General features: G+C 57.9%; 1 protein-coding gene across 2 annotated transcripts in view; it reads right to left on the reverse strand.

Annotated features, from left to right (window-relative positions):
• Positions 1-4,548: 4,548 nt before the first annotated feature.
• The window catches only part of SRC (SRC proto-oncogene, non-receptor tyrosine kinase), a 50,000-nt gene continuing 38,247 nt past the window's right edge, over positions 4,549-16,301 (reverse strand). For both annotated transcript variants that reach the window (XM_026503473.4, XM_026503471.4), the window contains 9 exons: positions 15,188-15,286; positions 14,919-15,022; positions 12,938-13,087; positions 11,389-11,544; positions 9,370-9,549; positions 8,175-8,251; positions 7,342-7,495; positions 7,068-7,199; positions 4,549-6,788 (listed from right to left, as the gene is read on the reverse strand). In XM_026503473.4, coding sequence (XP_026359258.1) covers positions 6,580-6,788; positions 7,068-7,199; positions 7,342-7,495; positions 8,175-8,251; positions 9,370-9,549; positions 11,389-11,544; positions 12,938-13,087; positions 14,919-15,022; positions 15,188-15,286 — 1,261 coding nt within the window. In that variant the 3' untranslated portion in view covers positions 4,549-6,579. The remainder of the gene's footprint in view (positions 6,789-7,067; positions 7,200-7,341; positions 7,496-8,174; positions 8,252-9,369; positions 9,550-11,388; positions 11,545-12,937; positions 13,088-14,918; positions 15,023-15,187; positions 15,287-16,301) is intronic.

The raw sequence follows: 16,301 nt of genomic DNA on the forward strand, positions 1-16,301 counted from the left end.
CACAGACAGAGACGGCGGGGGAGAGGGGCGCGCTCGCACTGAGGTCAAGGGCAAACCCCAGGGGGCGCGAGAAGGGGTTCCTGAAAGGACAGAAAGCAAGCAGGGCACACGCGGCCAGGAGCAGCGTTTACCCAGGCCAGGCACAGAGGCGATGCTCGGTAAATCCACAGCCCGCGGTACTTTGAGGCGCCCACAAAAAAAAAAAAAAAAAAAAAAAAAAAAAATTGAATTTCTCTTAAAATCAGAAGACAAACTTTCAGCTCAATTTTTTTTAAGTTACCCCTACAGCCAGTGTGGGATTCAAACTCGTGACCCAGAGACCGAGAGGCGCATGCTCCACCAACTGAGCCAACCAGGCGCCCCTCAAACAATGTTTTAATATATAACAATTTATTTGACTTTACACCAATACTGTAATATAATTCTGACTATTTCTTCTGGAGGAAGGGGCCCATGAAGGCAAAGCTAAGGAGGGCCCACAAAGTCATCATGGGGCCCTCTGCAGAGGGGGCGGGAGAGGGCAGGAGGTGAGCTGAGTTTGGGGCGTTTAAGGATGAGGTGTCTGGGGAAGGGTCGCCAGGGAAACCAACCAGGAGGGAGGCCTCGAAGTTGAGGCTGGAGGGAACATGGGGCTAAGTCTGGGGCCAAGATGGGGTGTGAGCAAAAAATCACTCCGGAGGCCAAGTCCCAGGAGTCCTGGGGAAGGGAGAGAGGTAGGTGAGAGGCCTGTGCACAGATACACATGTACACAGACGCACACACCAGAAAGAAGAAGCAGGGAAGGAGGATCTTTAGGAAAACTGCAGAGACATGGAGGCAGGAGGTAGAGAAAGACAGACGGACTGGCTGGTGCAGAGATCCAGCCACACACACACACACACACATACACATACACCCCACCCCGGGGGTGGGACAAAGAAAAAGATGAACATCTAATGAGCCCACCACAAGGGGGAGGCATGGGGAGAGCAGAAGCAGACAGACGATAGACAGATGGACACACAGGCAGAGCTAGGGGGAGACACAGACCCAGGATCCCATGGGTCACCCTCTGAGGGCAGCACAGACCTGGACACTGGGTGGCAAAAGCCCTCAGGTGGGGATGTGGGGACAGCGAGGGCTGGATGAACGACAGACAGATGGACAGAGCTCAACTCCCCCCATACCTCCTTCCCTGGCTGTTCCCATCTCCATCTCTGTCTGTCTGTCTGTCTCTGTTAGTCTCTGTCTCTCTGTAAACCACAGCTTTTTGGAGCCCATGAGAGAACAATGGGAAAAGATGAGATGAGAGAAAACGCAGACAATGGACCTCTTGGGGGGGGGGCGGTGTACGTGTGTGTGTGTGTGTGTGTGTGCGCGCGCGCGTGCCTTCGGCCCAGGGTCTGGTCAGAACTTCATGAGGGGGAGAGGAGATGAAAGGAGCAGAGGGTGAAGGAACAGAGCCACAGCCTGGGAGGCAGCAGGGAGCAGGGGCGCGCACGTGCCCCCACAGCCCACACACGCACACGCCGCACACCCCGGAGGCGCCGCAGTGGAGAGGAGGCTGGAGAAACCCCAGGGAGCGGAGGCAGGGAGGGGCTGAGAGAGACACACCCGGCACGCAGGGCCCGCCACAGAGACACAGCCGGCTCACACCTCCACGCAGGCCGCCGCCAGCCCGGGCCCAGGGCACATCTTCTCTACGAGTTTTCCTCGTGAATGTCTGACTGACCGGGCCAGCAGCCCACAGCGAGAGCCAGTGACTGTGAGCCAGAGCACAGACAGACAGACAGACACACTGAGAGAGAGACAGAGAGAGAAGGGGACACAGAGGCCAGTGGGCAGAGAACAGACGACAGACCCCGAAGGACACACACACAGACACATGCCCCACCCTCTCGAGGTCGGAGGCCTGGTGGAGGGGGCGCCAATCACGGTGTTTTTGTGTGTACTTTTCTGTATCTTTCCTACTCTGCGATAAGGAATATATATTATGTTTTTCATGAGGGAAAATATCTAATTTTCCTCCAAGAAAAAAGTGTATGCAGAATAAGAGATAAACCACCGAGGGTGTCTGGGTGGCTCAGCCAGTGAAGCGTCTGCCTTCGGCTCAGGTCATGAGCCCAGGGCCTGGGATCGAGCCCGGCAGCAGGCTCCCTGAAGCCTGCTTTTCCCTCTGCCCTTTCTCCCACTCCCTCTTTCAATCTAGCTCTCTCTCTCTGATGAATTTTTTTTAAAAAAGAGAGAAAAACCACTGAAATCAGGAAGGGAAGGTGGGGAGGACGTGGGGGTGCCAGGGTGCCCAGTCCCCTGAAGTGGGCTCGAATTGGGACAGGGCTGCAGGAGGAGCAGGCAGGGAGGCTGTGAGACAGTGGTCCCAGCAGACTGCACACCTCTCACCTCTCCATCCTGTCTCTCTCATGGCAAGTCAAGCAAAAGCAAACTGGACAGAGGCCCAGAGTAAGGGAGTCAAAACCAGAGAAGGAGCCAGAGACCAGGGGTGGGAGAGACAGCAGCTTTCCTGCTTCCCTTCCCTGACCAGGCACCACCCATGTGGGCCAGATCTGGGTGCATCAGCTAGAATTTCCCGTCCTTCAAGCTCTTGTTGGTGAGCTTTCGGGAACTGGTACAACACCGCTTACAAGTTCCAGGGGCTCAGGGAAAGCTCCAGCAGGTGGTCTGTGGCTTCTGAGCTGTGTTTTTAAGGATGAATAGGAGTTTGCTAGCTTGTAGAGAGAAAAGAAAGGGCATTCTCCATAGTGTAAAGAGCTTGGGCAAAAGCGTGCAGGTGTGGGAGCGCCTGAGGAAGAGCCAAAAGCTAGAGAGATTGATAAGGAAGAAAATCTGCAAGACAGAGACACAGAGAAACTGGAGAAATAGGCAGCAGCCCGGCACAGAGCAAACAGAAACCAGCAACAGCCTAAAACGGAGAGACACATATAGAAACAGAGACAGAAAATCAAAAGCACACACAGCTGCACTGGAAACCACAGAGAAGTGGGGGAAGGGAGGGTAGGGAAGGGAATAGAAAGAAACAAAAAAAAAGTGTTGAGACAGTGAGCCAGGGCCAGAGAGCCAGAGAGAGCTGGAGAGGCAGACAGGGGCAGGAGATGGAGACAGACTGAGACAGAGAGACACAGAGGGAGACACACGCAGAGAAATGCAGAGCGAGATAGAGAGGTGCGGAGAAAGGGGCTCAGAGACTTCCCCCACACCTTGGGAACCGGGGGGGGGGGGTCCTGACCACCACCCAGCCCTGCGCAGGTGCACTCCCCACCTGCCAGACAGGGTGAGCGCTTTGTCCCTGTTCCTGGCCTGCTGGCGCGTGTTCCAGAGCCCCCACAGCCCTGCCCCAGCACATGTGGGCCCTGCCAGAAGTGGCCAGTGTTGTGTGTCCCCTCCGAGCCCACGGAACCACCGTACACATCAGTGACCAGGCCCCAGGAGGCCGGAGCTCAGGCACCAACTACCTGGATCTGTGTTCACGCAATACACACAAAGCTGGAGAAAACAGACAGTAGCTTCGGACCTCGTTGATTCCCAGGTGCACACTCACCCCAGCAGCCTGCAGGTTAGCACACACCCTGGACACGTGTGTACAGACACACACAGCCCTGGGCAAACAGATGCCCAGCCTCCCAATCACACACCCCTGTGAACTAAAGGTTCACGCAGCTACGCACAGTCCCGGGAGCCCAGACTCACAGACGCCCTGCACACATGTCCACACACACCTACACAGACGCCCGTGAGTAAATGGGCCCACGCACATACCCACATGCACACGAAGGCACACACATCCTAGGCGCACACTCCCAGGAGCAAACAAGACGCAAGCCGCAAACATCCACACTACTATGCTGCCAAGAGCTGCACACACGCATGGAGTCTCTGGGTGTCCATTCTGGCCTGGATACTAGGGGATCTGGCTTGTGAAACTACTACTGCGGAGAGAAACGTCCTAATTTTGAAATTTGTTTTTCATTAGACCATTCTTACGGCCAGAGGTGACACACAGACACATGTGTGATCTGATGTAAAAGAAATTTCTTTGTATAGACTGTTGCACAGAACTACCCAGTTGTGTCCCTTCGTGGTGGGGGAAAAGGGAGGAGAGGAAAGGTCTCTGGATTTTTCTCTAGAGTGCCTGAGACTTCTGTGGCTCCAGCCCCACCCCAGCCCAACACACAGCACACACTGCCACATCTCCCCTTAAACACGTCCACAACCCCACACAGGCCTGACGGTCCCACATGGCCCCCAGCGTGTCACCTGTCACCATCCACCCAGGGCATCTGCGTCCTGAACTGCTCACGCTTTGGGAGTCCTGGCTTCCCCGGGTGCATGTCAGACAGGAGTCAGCCTTCTGCCTAAGTGCAGGTGCAGATGTGCACACGGCCATGTTCTAAAGCGGCTGTCTCCAGTCTGATCAGGTCTCCCCCTGGCCCAGAGCCCTCTAGCCACCCGCATGGCCTGAGCAAAGGCCCCTCTGATTGCAGTCAGTGCTCACATCCCACCCCTCTCACTCTCCAGCACACAGTAGATGCTCAATAAACCATTGGCCAAACATTGAGGTCTGTGTTTAATCAGACAATATGCAAAGTATTTACAACCATTTCTGGATCCCCCCTCCCCCCAAGCCTGGGCCGTGAAATGCGGGACCCCCAGGCCCCGCCCAGAGTTGGGGGTCCCCTAGGCCTCTGCATAGTCATCTGAAATCTACAAAACACTGTTTATTTAAAAAAAAAAAAAACAGAACAGTATTAGGACACCTTATACAAAGGGCCCCGGGCAGCTGCAAGGGGGCTTGAGAGCGCACCGGGGTAAGCGAGCCCAGATTTGACTGGAACGGACAGCAGACTTGCGTCATAAACATGTATGAAAGGAAAAGTTGAAATTTCATAGGCAGGCACCGCGTGGCCTCCTTTCCCACTGGCAGGGCCTGGCTGGCTCGAGAACCCCTGGCAGCAGGAATGTTATTGCTATGATAGGGGGCTACGGGTGAAATGTACAACGTGTCTGGGGAACAGAGCAGGGGAGCGTTTTTACATGTTAAATATGGACACACATGGAGGAACACACACGTGCACACACACAACACACACACATATAGGGGCCCTTGGCAAGATGCCCACAAACTGTCAGCCACCCCTTTTAAGATGGGCACACTGAGGCCCAGGGAGGAGCCACCACATACCCTAAGGCTAAACACCAGAGCTAGGGCCAGAGCGTCTCCGGACGCCCCAGACTGGGCTCACCAAGGGATGCCAGGCCACAGGGTCTGGAGCAGAGCGGTCGCAGAGGCCACAGACACTCAGGAAGGCAGACACTGCAGCCCAGAGAGGACACAGGGGCCACCCGAGGTCATACAGCCAGTCCCGGCGCCTGGCAGTGGACACTCATCCTCTCCCACCCCAGCATTAGGTACTCCTTTCCCTACTCGTGAGTTCAGAGGTGCCAATTTGGGGAGGAGAGCAGGCGCCAGGCATTGAAATGACACAGGACACACTGGGGGAAGGAAGACCAGGGGTTCCCTCCTGAGGCCAGGGCCTCCCAACCACTTGGACCTTCTATTCTGTTTGATTGCCTCCAGAGCCCGGGAGCTCACTCGCTCTCATGGCTGGCTAGCTCCAAGGATGAAAAAACACTCACATTCTGACTGACATCTACTTCCCGACACGTGCATTGTCACCCCTCATTCCTAGCTCCGCCCTCCGACCGCCTCCCCTCTCTCCCTGCACAACAGCCCCACAGGACTCTCTGTTATCTCTAACTCAGCCTCGGGCCCCTGGTCCCCTGGGCTGCCCCAGTCTGTCCATGATGCCTCCAAGGACAATCTTGGTGGTTCCTGAGGAAGACAGAGGGAGCACCGGGTTCCAAACCCACCTCAACCCTGAACTGCTCTGTGGTCTTGGGCAGGTCACATCCCCTCTCTGGACTGTTTCCCCACGGGTACTATGAGGACAAGGAACTGGTGATCTCTAAGGGTCCCCTGGGTCTAAGAACAGGATTTGAGGGGGATGCCCACCCTACCCACCACCATGAAGTCCAGCTGTGCCTCAGCCGCCCAGCCTGGGAGCCATGGCAGAGGGGTCTGGACTCAGCAGCTTCCACCAACAGGTGTGTCAGAAATGGACGGCAAGGGGCAGGGTGGCAGGCAGGCCGAGGGCCAGGGGCCCCGTCACTCCTCTTTGGAAAGGCTCTTCGGCCAGCTCCGGAGGCAGACCTAGGTGACATGGAAGCAGGAAAGAGCCAACGCGAGGAGCAGGTTGAGGCCGGGAGAGGGTGTCCTCAGCCCGTCCTTCTTCCCGCTTCCTCCTGCTGAGCCGCACAGAGATCCCGGAGGGAAGGTTGGGAGGACGCATGTGGCTGGAGCAGGAGCCAGGACGCAGTCACTGTGCCAGCCTTGGACCCTGTCCTCGGGGCTGCCCCAGGCCCCAAGCCCTTCCGTGCCACAAAAGAGGGAGGGGCCTCATCACTGGCAATTCAGCCCCCAGAGGGGATCAACGCGGGCAGGTGGAGGGAGGAAAGACCCTCCATCAGGGGCCGCCCAGCCCAGGATCCAAGCCGAGAAGCCAGTCTGGCCCTATAGCCTGCCCCCTATAGGTTCTCTCCAGGCTGGTACTGGGGCTCGGTGGACGTGAAGTAGTCTTCCAGGAAGGCCTGCAGGTACTCGAAGGTGGGCCGCTCCTCCGGCTCCTTCCGCCAGCACTGGCACATGAGGTCGTGCAGGGACTCGGGACACTCGGGCGGGCAGGGCATTCGGTAGCCCCGCTCCACCTGGTCCAGCACCTCACGGTTGACCATCCCTGTGCGAGGAGAGAGCCATGAGACTGGTTCCATGAGGAAAGTTGGGTGGGGGGAGGGTGATGAGGACAACAGAGGGCCTCCCGCCCAGGATCAGGGGATGTGACCATGGGTAAGTCCCCTCCCCAAGGCTGAGAGCCCTGACCAGAGAGCTCCTAAGATCAGATGCTCAACCTCTTTATTATATAGATGGGGAAACTGAGGCCTCGGAAGGAGTGTGGCTTGCCCAAGGTCACCAGGGCAAAGGGGTTCAGAGATCAAAGATGGGGCAGCCCTCTTACCAGGGTAGGGCACCCGTCCCTTTGTTGTGAGCTCCGTCAGCAGGATCCCAAAGGACCATACATCTGACTTGATGGTGAACCGGCCGTAGAGGGCCGCTTCGGGAGCTGTCCACTTGATGGGGAATTTGGCACCTGCCGGAGGGAGAAAGTTCAAGGGAGCCTCAGTAGAATGTCAGGACAGCGCTGCCGGGAGGTACCATTCTCATCCCCGACCGGACAGATGTAGAAACAGGCTCCGAGAAGGCCACACGGCCCTGACCCAGACCCTGCCCACCTTGCCGGGCCGTGTACTCATTGTCTTCGATGAGCCGAGCCAGCCCAAAGTCAGCCACTTTGCACACGAGGTTCTCTCCAACCAGGATGTTGGCAGCACGGAGGTCCCGGTGGACATAGTTCATCCGTTCCACGTAGGCCATGCCTGAGGCGATCTGCAGGCAGAACCCCAGGAACCGGGCTCAGGGACCACCCCAGCCCCCGCAGCACCCCCACCGGGTCACCCTCCCCTTCCCAGTCTTCTGGCTAGGGAAGTCAGCTTACAACAGACACCGTTGGCACAAAAAGCAGGACCAGCACTCGGAAGAAAGAGGAAACGCAGGACAAAGGGCAAGGGCAGAGGGGAAACACAGACAAGATCCAGCCGGGGAAGCAGGGCGATTGTGAGAAAGAGGCCCCAGAGGCCCCACAGCTACAGATGAGTGCCAGGCCCTGCCTGCTGTCCCGAGTCCCCTCTCTGAACCTGTTTTCTCATGTCAAATTGAGGGACAGCCATCCCTACCTCCCCTGGCTGGGATAAGGATTAATGAAGAAATGATTGTTGAGCACCACCTACAGCAAGCCAAGTACTAATGCATGTTTGTTGAGTGACTGAATAACCTTTCCAGAGAAGAAAACTGAGGCCTGAAGTCCCACAGCATGTCACTGACTTCTGGTACCTGGCGAAGGGCTCTTTTCTCCGCCCAGTAATAAATGTGGTGGGATCAGAGAGCGTGGGGGGGCGGTCAAGGCAGGCCGCCTGGAGGGGGCCCTCGAGAGGCTGGAAGCGGCTGAGCTAAGTGGGCCTGCGTGCTCCAGGGCCAAGGCCGTGGGAGGTGGGAGGGGCTGACTCACCTGAGCAGCCATGTCCACCAGCTGAGGCAGCCGCAGGTACTTGCCCGTCTCCCCCTTGAGAAAGTCCAGCAGACTCCCTGGACAGAGAGAAAGCAGCGCTAGCCCCCGCCCTGTCGTCCCGGAGCCAGGAAGCAGCGACTCCCAGATCCTGTCCACCTGGGCAGGCCAGCCTCGCTTTCAGCGGCACAGCAGAATTCACGCAAACCCATCTCTGAATGAGTCTCACTCAGCATCTGTCACTCAGAAGGCAAAGCAGGATGGGAAACAACCAAATGCCTCCCTCCGGGAGAAGAGAAACTGTGGTCAGTGCCTACAACCGACTACTACTACCCAGCGATAAAAAAGGGACAGACTGTGGATACGTGTGACAAGGACGAACTCTGACGTGAAAGATAGCATATGTGAAGTTCTAGAATAAACAAACCTAGGATGACAGAGAGCATGAGTTATTGCCTGGCTGTAGGGCTGGAGCGTACCGTCTGCACAGGACAACAAGGGGGCCTTCTGGGGTGATGGAGAGCTCCCGTAGCTCGACTGTGGTAAGGGCTACCCAGACTGTCCGTTTGTTAAAACTCACGGAACTGCACACTTAAAATGGTGTATTTTATCGTTTGTAAATTATGCCTCCAAAAAGCAAATTTTGAACAATTTAATTAATTTAAAAATTAAGTACAGGTCAAGCCAGGGCCTTGACCTAGAAGTGGCTCAGCTTGGAGGGCTGGAGGACTTCTCTTTCAGCTGCAGAATGGCAGGAAAACCAGCTAGCTGGGGGCGATAAGATGCATTGTGGGAAATCATTAAAAACAAAATGAAACGAGAAAGGCAACCCTTGGTTTGACTTTCCACTGATATGACAAGCTGGTTCTATTCTGTTCCACCTTTTAAAATGTATACTCTAGGGGCGCCTGGGTGGCTCAGATGGTTAAGCATCTGCCTTTGGCTCAGGTCATGATCTCCAGGTCCTGGGATCGAGCCCCACGTTGGGCTCCCAGCTCAGCGGGAAGTCTGCTTCTCTCTCCCTCTGTCTCTCTCCTTGCTTGTGCTCTTTCTGTCTCTCTCTCTCAAATGAATAAATAAAAATCTTTAAAAAATAAAATAAAAGGACACTCTAGATCTGGGGGGACGTGAAGCACGTCCCCTCCTGCCCAGCAAGGGGCTGCCCCTTGCATCTGTGTGCCAGTCGCTCGGGCCTCACCCTTGCTCATGTACTCCGTGACGATGTAGATAGGTTCCTCAGACACCACCGCATACAGCTGCACCAGCTTCTCGTGCCTCAGTTTCTTCATGACCTGGGCCTCCTGCAGGAAGGCCTCCGGAGACATCGTGCCTGGCTTCAGGGTTTTGATGGCCACCCTGGTGGTTCCATTCCAGGTCCCTGTGTGGGCAGGAGGGCAGGCTGCCTCAGGCAAGGCCCCCCAGTTCCCACTCAACAGGCACCCAGATCTGCCTGCCTGGGAACCAGTTTCGGCTCTGGCCTCCCGAGCCATATGACAAGTCCAGCCAAGGTCCAGACCCTCTCTGAGCCATGACAGGACACTCTGCAGGGGGCTATTACAAGGATTAAATGAGTCTCTGGTACACGCTCAAGAAACAGCAGCCACTGAGCTATTGTTGGGACTGCCATTATCAGGAGGAATGTCCCCAAAAGCAGCACATTCACCTAAGAGATGGAAGATCATGTCTCCAACTCAACCGCTCTCTCCCAAGTGACCACGTTCCTTCTGGACAGCACACGGAAGGTGAGTCAGGAGTTAGCTAATGAGCGGGGCTGGGGAGGGGGAAGCAGAGCTGGCCTCAGAACGAAGCCACCGCAAGGGAAGGCTGTCTCGAGCCATGCTCTCTAAAAAGTAAGGCCTGGAGCAGGCACACGAGGGCCTGGAGGTCAGACTGGCCAGGGTTTGACTCCCAACTCTGCCTCCTGACAGCAGTGAGACCGTGGGGCGGTCAGTTCCCTCCTCTGGAGCTGTTTTCTCGTCTGGAAAATGCAGACATTGTAGCGTCTCCCTGTGGGGCTGTTCGAGAATTAAGTGAAATTTTAGGCACTGGGCCCAGCCCACTGTGAGGGCTCCGTAAATAATAGCTACACTTGTCATTTGATTATTATCTGGGTTTTCAAACTGTGAGGCCATGGGGGAAGCCGTATGCTAGGCCAGTGTGTTGAATCCGAGTTCTTGTGCCAGCTGGACCTGAGGTCCTTTGATGAGTGGCGGGGCCCATTCCTCCCAGTCTCTGGGCCTCCACCTGCGGGCCGGGGCCCGGGCCTATCTCCAGGGCCCTCGCGGCACAGGACGTCTGGGGATCTGTACCTGGCCCTTCCTGAGTCTGCCTGCAGCATCCACGGCCAGTACCACACACGCAGGCCAGGAATGAGTTTTCACAGCCTCTGGAACATCCCTCACCCCTCTCCCCAGCTCAAAGCCGGCACCTCCCCTTTCCTGACTTGGCCTGACCTCCAGCCTGCAGGCCTTTGTCCCTGCAGAGAGCCCTCTCTGCTCTCCCCCAAAGGGAGGAACGTGGAGACAGTGATGCCAAGTGCACGCTGTGGTTTACAGGACAACACACGGAGCTTCCCGAGCAGAAGCCACAGGCTTACATCCGTCATGGCCGCCTCACACCAGCCTCCCTGCTCCCTCCGCGTCAGCAGGAACTGGGCACCAGAAGGGGGCCTGGGTTTCATCAGGGCTGCATGGTGTTTGTTTTCAAAGACAGTTTTGCCATTTCTCCAGGGTTAGACAGGAGATCGTTAACAGGCCCAGAACATGCCAGACCCTGGGCTTCCAAGCACTCGCTCTGCGAGCTGAGGCTTCTCTTCCCATGGCGAAGTGCTAACGTGTGGATGCACGCTGGGCCAGCACTCTCTCACACCCCGGGGTGGGGGGGGCTCTTATCCCTACCCCCATGTTACCCTGAGGAAGCCAGACTCAGAGCGGAGCCACCTGGCCCAGACCACACAACGTCTTCGGGGAATCGGGTGCCCAGCCCCAAGCAGCTCTTGGCGAACAGGTGCCGCAGAGGTGTGGGGGAGCACCATGTTTAAGATAGGGCCCACCGGTCAGCACGGGCGACTGAGACTCATGGTGGGGGAGCAGGGGGCAGGCCACAGGGGCCTCGAGCCGTCCCATGGGGTGGACATCTGCCTGGCTCTCCCATGGGGACATCAAAGCCCCCCCGAGGACGCCATGGTTTCCTCTGGGGGGCAGGGGCAAGGCCTTACCCATCCACACCTCTCCGAAACAGCCTTGGCCCAGCTTGACCTCCAGCCGCAGGGACTCCCGAGGGATCTCCCAGGCATCCTTGGCCAGGCCCTGAGTCTGGGGCTTGGACGTAGGGCACACAGTGGTGAGGCGGTGGCACAGGCCGTCAGCATGTTCTGAAGACAGAGGCAGGGAGGTAGAGTTCAGGCAGGGCGTCTGCCCTGGGGCCTCCCTGCCCCACGGTATGACATACGCATGGTATGCACGCAGGCTCTGGGGGCACATGGGCTGCCCTCGAGGCCAGGCATCCACACCTGAGTGTCACACACCCTCATCTCACACAGGCCCACACTGCCTCACGCATCTGCTCACGGAGTTATTCACTCATTCATCCGTCAGACTTTAAAGGGCTGGTCACTTCAGGAGGAACCAAGGACACAGAGGGGGACAAGTCCAGTGGAATCCTGCCCTCAGGGAGCTCCCAGGGCAGGGGGAGCCCATCTTCCCTTCATTGCCTCCCAGGTCCACGACTGTGACAGAGGAGAGCAGTGTGTGCAACAGTAGATGGGCTGGATGGAGTCTTGGAAGGCTTCCCGGAGGAAGTGGTACCTGAGCCTGGAGCCACAGGAGAGTGAGTGGTTGACTAGGGACCACCACTCCAAGCAGAGGGCACACTGTCTCATGCACGTGCAAAGGCCCTGAGAGAGGAACAAGCCTCTGGGTTGCATGAACGGAAAGGAGACCAGAGGGGCTGCAGGAGAGTGAATGGGGGCAAGGGGCCCCAGGTAAGGCAGGGAGGCCAGCCAGGCTTACAGCAGCCAAGGCCTCAGAGGCCACATGGTGGGGGGTCTTTATCCTGAGATTCCCAGGTGATCTCTGGAAGGTTTTGCTGTCGGGGAACAGTGTTCAGAATGAACCGTGCAGTGATAGCCAAGGGGGCAGAGGGGTGGCAGCTGGTAGAGGGACATCAGGAGGCCCAGGTGGCACAGGTGGGGAGTAACTGGCGCTCTCAAGATAGGCCCGGGCACAGCCACACGCACACGGGCACCCACAGAGACCCGCCCACACGAGGACACACAGACGCTCGAGGCTTCAGTGCCCCCAGGGAGACCCTGAACACATGCCCACCGCTGAGACCTGCGCCCTCGCCTGGCTCCCGCCCCTGGCTCCCTCTGCCTGCCGCCTGCCTGCGCTCTCTCCCTCTGCTATAGACTGGTCTAGCAGCCCCCTCCTCTCCCAGTAACCGGTTCAGACCGGTCCTAGGGCTGCGGAGACAAATGACAGCAGCCTAAGCCCCCCTCCCTTCCCTGCTCCCGTTGAAGCAGTGTCTTCCTCCCCAGCCAGCTGAAAAGGAGGAGAAAAGAGGAGGGTGGGCATGGTGGGGGGAGGGGACGGGGAGGAAAGAGGAGGAAAGAGGTGGGGGAGGAGTGGAGGGGGGAGGGAGAAAGAAAAAGGAGGGGCAGGAGAAGGAGCCCCATACTCTCAGGATAACAGAAGCCCCAGCCCTTGTGAGCCCAAAGCCCACCCCCAAACAAGGACTCGGGGAGGAGGGCAGAGCCCCGGCCTCACTGGAGTAGTAGGCCACCAGCTGCTGCAGACTGTTGAACTGGGTGCGGGACGTGATGTAGAAGCCGCCGCTGTCCAGCTTGCGGATCTTGTAGTGCTTCACGTTGAGGCCCTTGGCGTTGTCGAAATCAGACACGGAGAGGCAGTAGGCACCTGCAAGGCGGGGCCAGAGAGCGGCAGTGACCCCCACGCACCCCACCGTCACCTCCCACCCCTCCAGGCCACAGCCCTAAGTGCTGTTCTGTGCCTGTCCAACACAGGAGGACAGGGAGGCCAGTGCGGCAGCCCCAGCCCAGGGCAGAGCCAGGTCCGGTCTGCCCTATCTCTGAGCACCCAGCCCGGGGGCGGCCATCAAGGCGGGGCCCAGTGAGCCAAGGGGCCCCTGATCAGAGAACCTCCCCATGCACTCTTGGCCCTAGCAAGACCTCCGACCCTGAATGTATATCCCAACTGTGTGACCTGGACAAGTCGCGTGCCCACTCTGGGCCTCAGTTTCCTCCTCTGCACAACAGGGCGACTCCCAGGGATGCCGGGAAGATCTGAGACCACATGTAAGAGGAGCTGGCACATAGTAGGTGCTCAATAAATGTTTGCCGGGAGCCAGGAATGGCCCTATTGGCTGTGTTCCTCTGGCTTACCTGCTTTCCCTCTCACAAGAGCACTCTTTGTGCCCCACACCTTCCTGCAGACCCCGGGCCCAAGCTGGAGCGGGTGGTTAGCTGGGGCTGCGGCATGGGCAGAAGGCCACATGCTGGGTGTGGCCTACAGGCCACCAAGGCTAAGAGGGGCCAGCCCTGGTGGCCTCCTCCCTGCCTCTCTTGAGCCTGGAAAAGTTTTTGGCTGGAAAAGTTTCCTCCTGCCTAGCAGGCCTAGCTACAAGCCTCTGTTAACCCGAGCCCAAGAAAGGCCTGGGGTCGAGGCTTCAACAGCCAGAGAAAGCCCACTTCAGAAGGTAGGGTAGAGCCCCCACAGCCCATGGCCCTCTGGACAGTGCTCAGGTGTGGGTTACAATCTCCAGTGTAAAGAAGGGGAAATTGAGACCCAGAGAGGGAAAGCAGCTAGCCTCAGGTCACCCAGTAAGTCAGGCACACAAGACTGTAATCAGGTCTCTAGCTCCTGCATCGGGCAACCACAACTAACAGATGGCCCAGGCCACGTACACGTAGACACCTGTGGCCTGAGCCGAGAGCCAGGCCCAGCCCACATCTGTCTCTGCACACTAGGGCATGCCCCCACCCAGTGGCCCCATGCTCACACAGGGACACACTCCCCAGGCCCCCAGGCACAAAGACAAACCCACAACGATACACTCCCACACAGCAACACCCAGACAACTCCCCCTCCACGTGCACACACACGCCCGGACTCACACACACACCTGCACGGCCGTGCAACTGCTCATAAATGCACACACATGACACGGAAGCTCTGTTCCCCACCTCCCGCTGAACCCCAGGCCCACGGGACGTGGCCCGGCTTCGTTCCCATGCTGCTGGGTCACCGCAACCCACTTGCAGAGGGGCCAGAGAGAAAGGGGGTGACCTGCGTTCTCTGGCTGGGGTGGGACAGAAAAGGAACAGGGACCAGGGCTGCTGGGGAAGGGCAAAGCTGGCTCCTAGCACCCAGTCCAGCTCTAGAAGCCCCTGGAGAGGGAGACAAAGAGGGGCCTACTTCATCAGCACCCACCCTGGAAACAAGTCTTTTGCCGTGTGACCCTCAGGCCTTCCAGCAGCCTGTGCCCATGCCTCCTCTGAGGAAACTGAAGCCAGAGGGGGTAAGCGTCATCGTCTGCTGCATCTCTGGCCACCCCAGATAGCTCAGTGCTCCTCAGATGCAGCTCCCTGCCTCTGATCCTACCACTTTCTCCACCTGGAGGGCTCTTCCTACCCCACTCCAGGTACCAAACTCCTATTCACTCCACAATACCCAGCTCAAACAACCCACAAAAGACTCCATTCCCTCTGGCCCGCGGGAGGGCTCCTACCTTTCGTGGTCTCACTTTCTCGCACTAGGAAGGTCCCTCTCGGGTTCTCCGCATTGAGCAGTAACCGTTCCGACTCCCGTCTGGTGATCTTGCCAAAGTACCACCTGGGGCAGGAGGAAGGAGGGTGGTGTTGGTGATCTAGGCTTCCACCCACCCACCGTGCCTCTCTCTAGGATGTGGCTGGGGCCCTAGGCAGCCAGACCACCCACTCCAGCCCAGGAGAGAAGCTCCCAACCAGCAGTGGGGGGGAGACCAGGTGGCATACTCACTCCTCGGCCTGGATAGAGTCGGAGGGCGCCACATAGTTGCTAGGGATGTAACCCGTCTGTCCCGTGCTGAGCGAGTGGGCCAGCCACCAGTCACCCTCTCTAAGGAGGGGGAGAGGGAAGGAGCAAAGGAGAAGGAGCCATCAGTGGTGGGCCCCGATGCTGCAATCTTCACAGGTGCTGTGCTGGGGGTCCCCAAGGCCAAGTGAGGCGCTGGGAGCTGTGGGGCCAGCTTGAGTCCTCGTGCTGCCAGGCCAAGCTGGCCTGGGATTCTTTCTCTCCCCAGCCCAGATGCCTCTTGGCCCAAGCTGACTCAGACGGACTTTGTCCAGGACTGTGGCAGGACTGACCTGGGTCAGCCTGAGACCTAAATTCACAGGGGCAGAGTCCTGGGATGGGAAGTAACCTGCTTCCCTTCAGATAGACCAAGCCGTCTCCAGATGCCAAGAGCTGTCTCAGGAAGGAGGGAGGGAGCTCCCTGTCTCTGGGAAGCAAGCAAGTTGTAACAGGAGAGATGATTCCTACCTAAGATAGATGTCAAGTCAGATCTTCAAAGCCTCCCCAAGCCCTGAGATTTGGAAGCGGGTGAGACCTGGGTGGAGGTAGGGGGTAGCCCTCTGGAGGCTTGGTGACAATCCAGGCACTAACCCTGCCAACTAGAGCAATGCTTGCCTTTGTCACAAACCACTGGTCATCCCTAAGGGACTCCTCAGCTGAAAACTACGGGCCTCCTTCTGCAGCCTACCCATCTACAGGGGAAACTGAGGCCAAAGGGGGCTGGGACTTGCCCAGAGTCACACAGAGTCATGTCAGAGGGGCTGAGGTGGCAGAGTCCCAATGCCCAGGGCACTTCTACACTAACTGCCCCATGAGGAGGAGATGGGGACAGGGGCAGAGGAGCTCCCCGCACGGTCGGGTCCCCTGGGCCTGGGTGGGAGCGGGGAGGGGGCAAAGTACCTTTGCAGCCATCTGAATGTGAACCAGGTCTGGCTGGAGCGGGGGTCCAGAGACACAGAGGAGAGAGGAGAAAGCGAGAGCCCAACAGGAAAGAAGAGGCAGAGATGGGGGTGGTGAGAGAGAGAGGCAGAAAGAGCAAGGAAGAGAGCAGGAGAGCAGG

The sequence above is a fragment of the Ursus arctos genome, unplaced genomic scaffold (assembly GCF_023065955.2).
Source record: "Ursus arctos isolate Adak ecotype North America unplaced genomic scaffold, UrsArc2.0 scaffold_16, whole genome shotgun sequence".
NCBI lineage: Eukaryota > Metazoa > Chordata > Mammalia > Carnivora > Ursidae > Ursus > Ursus arctos.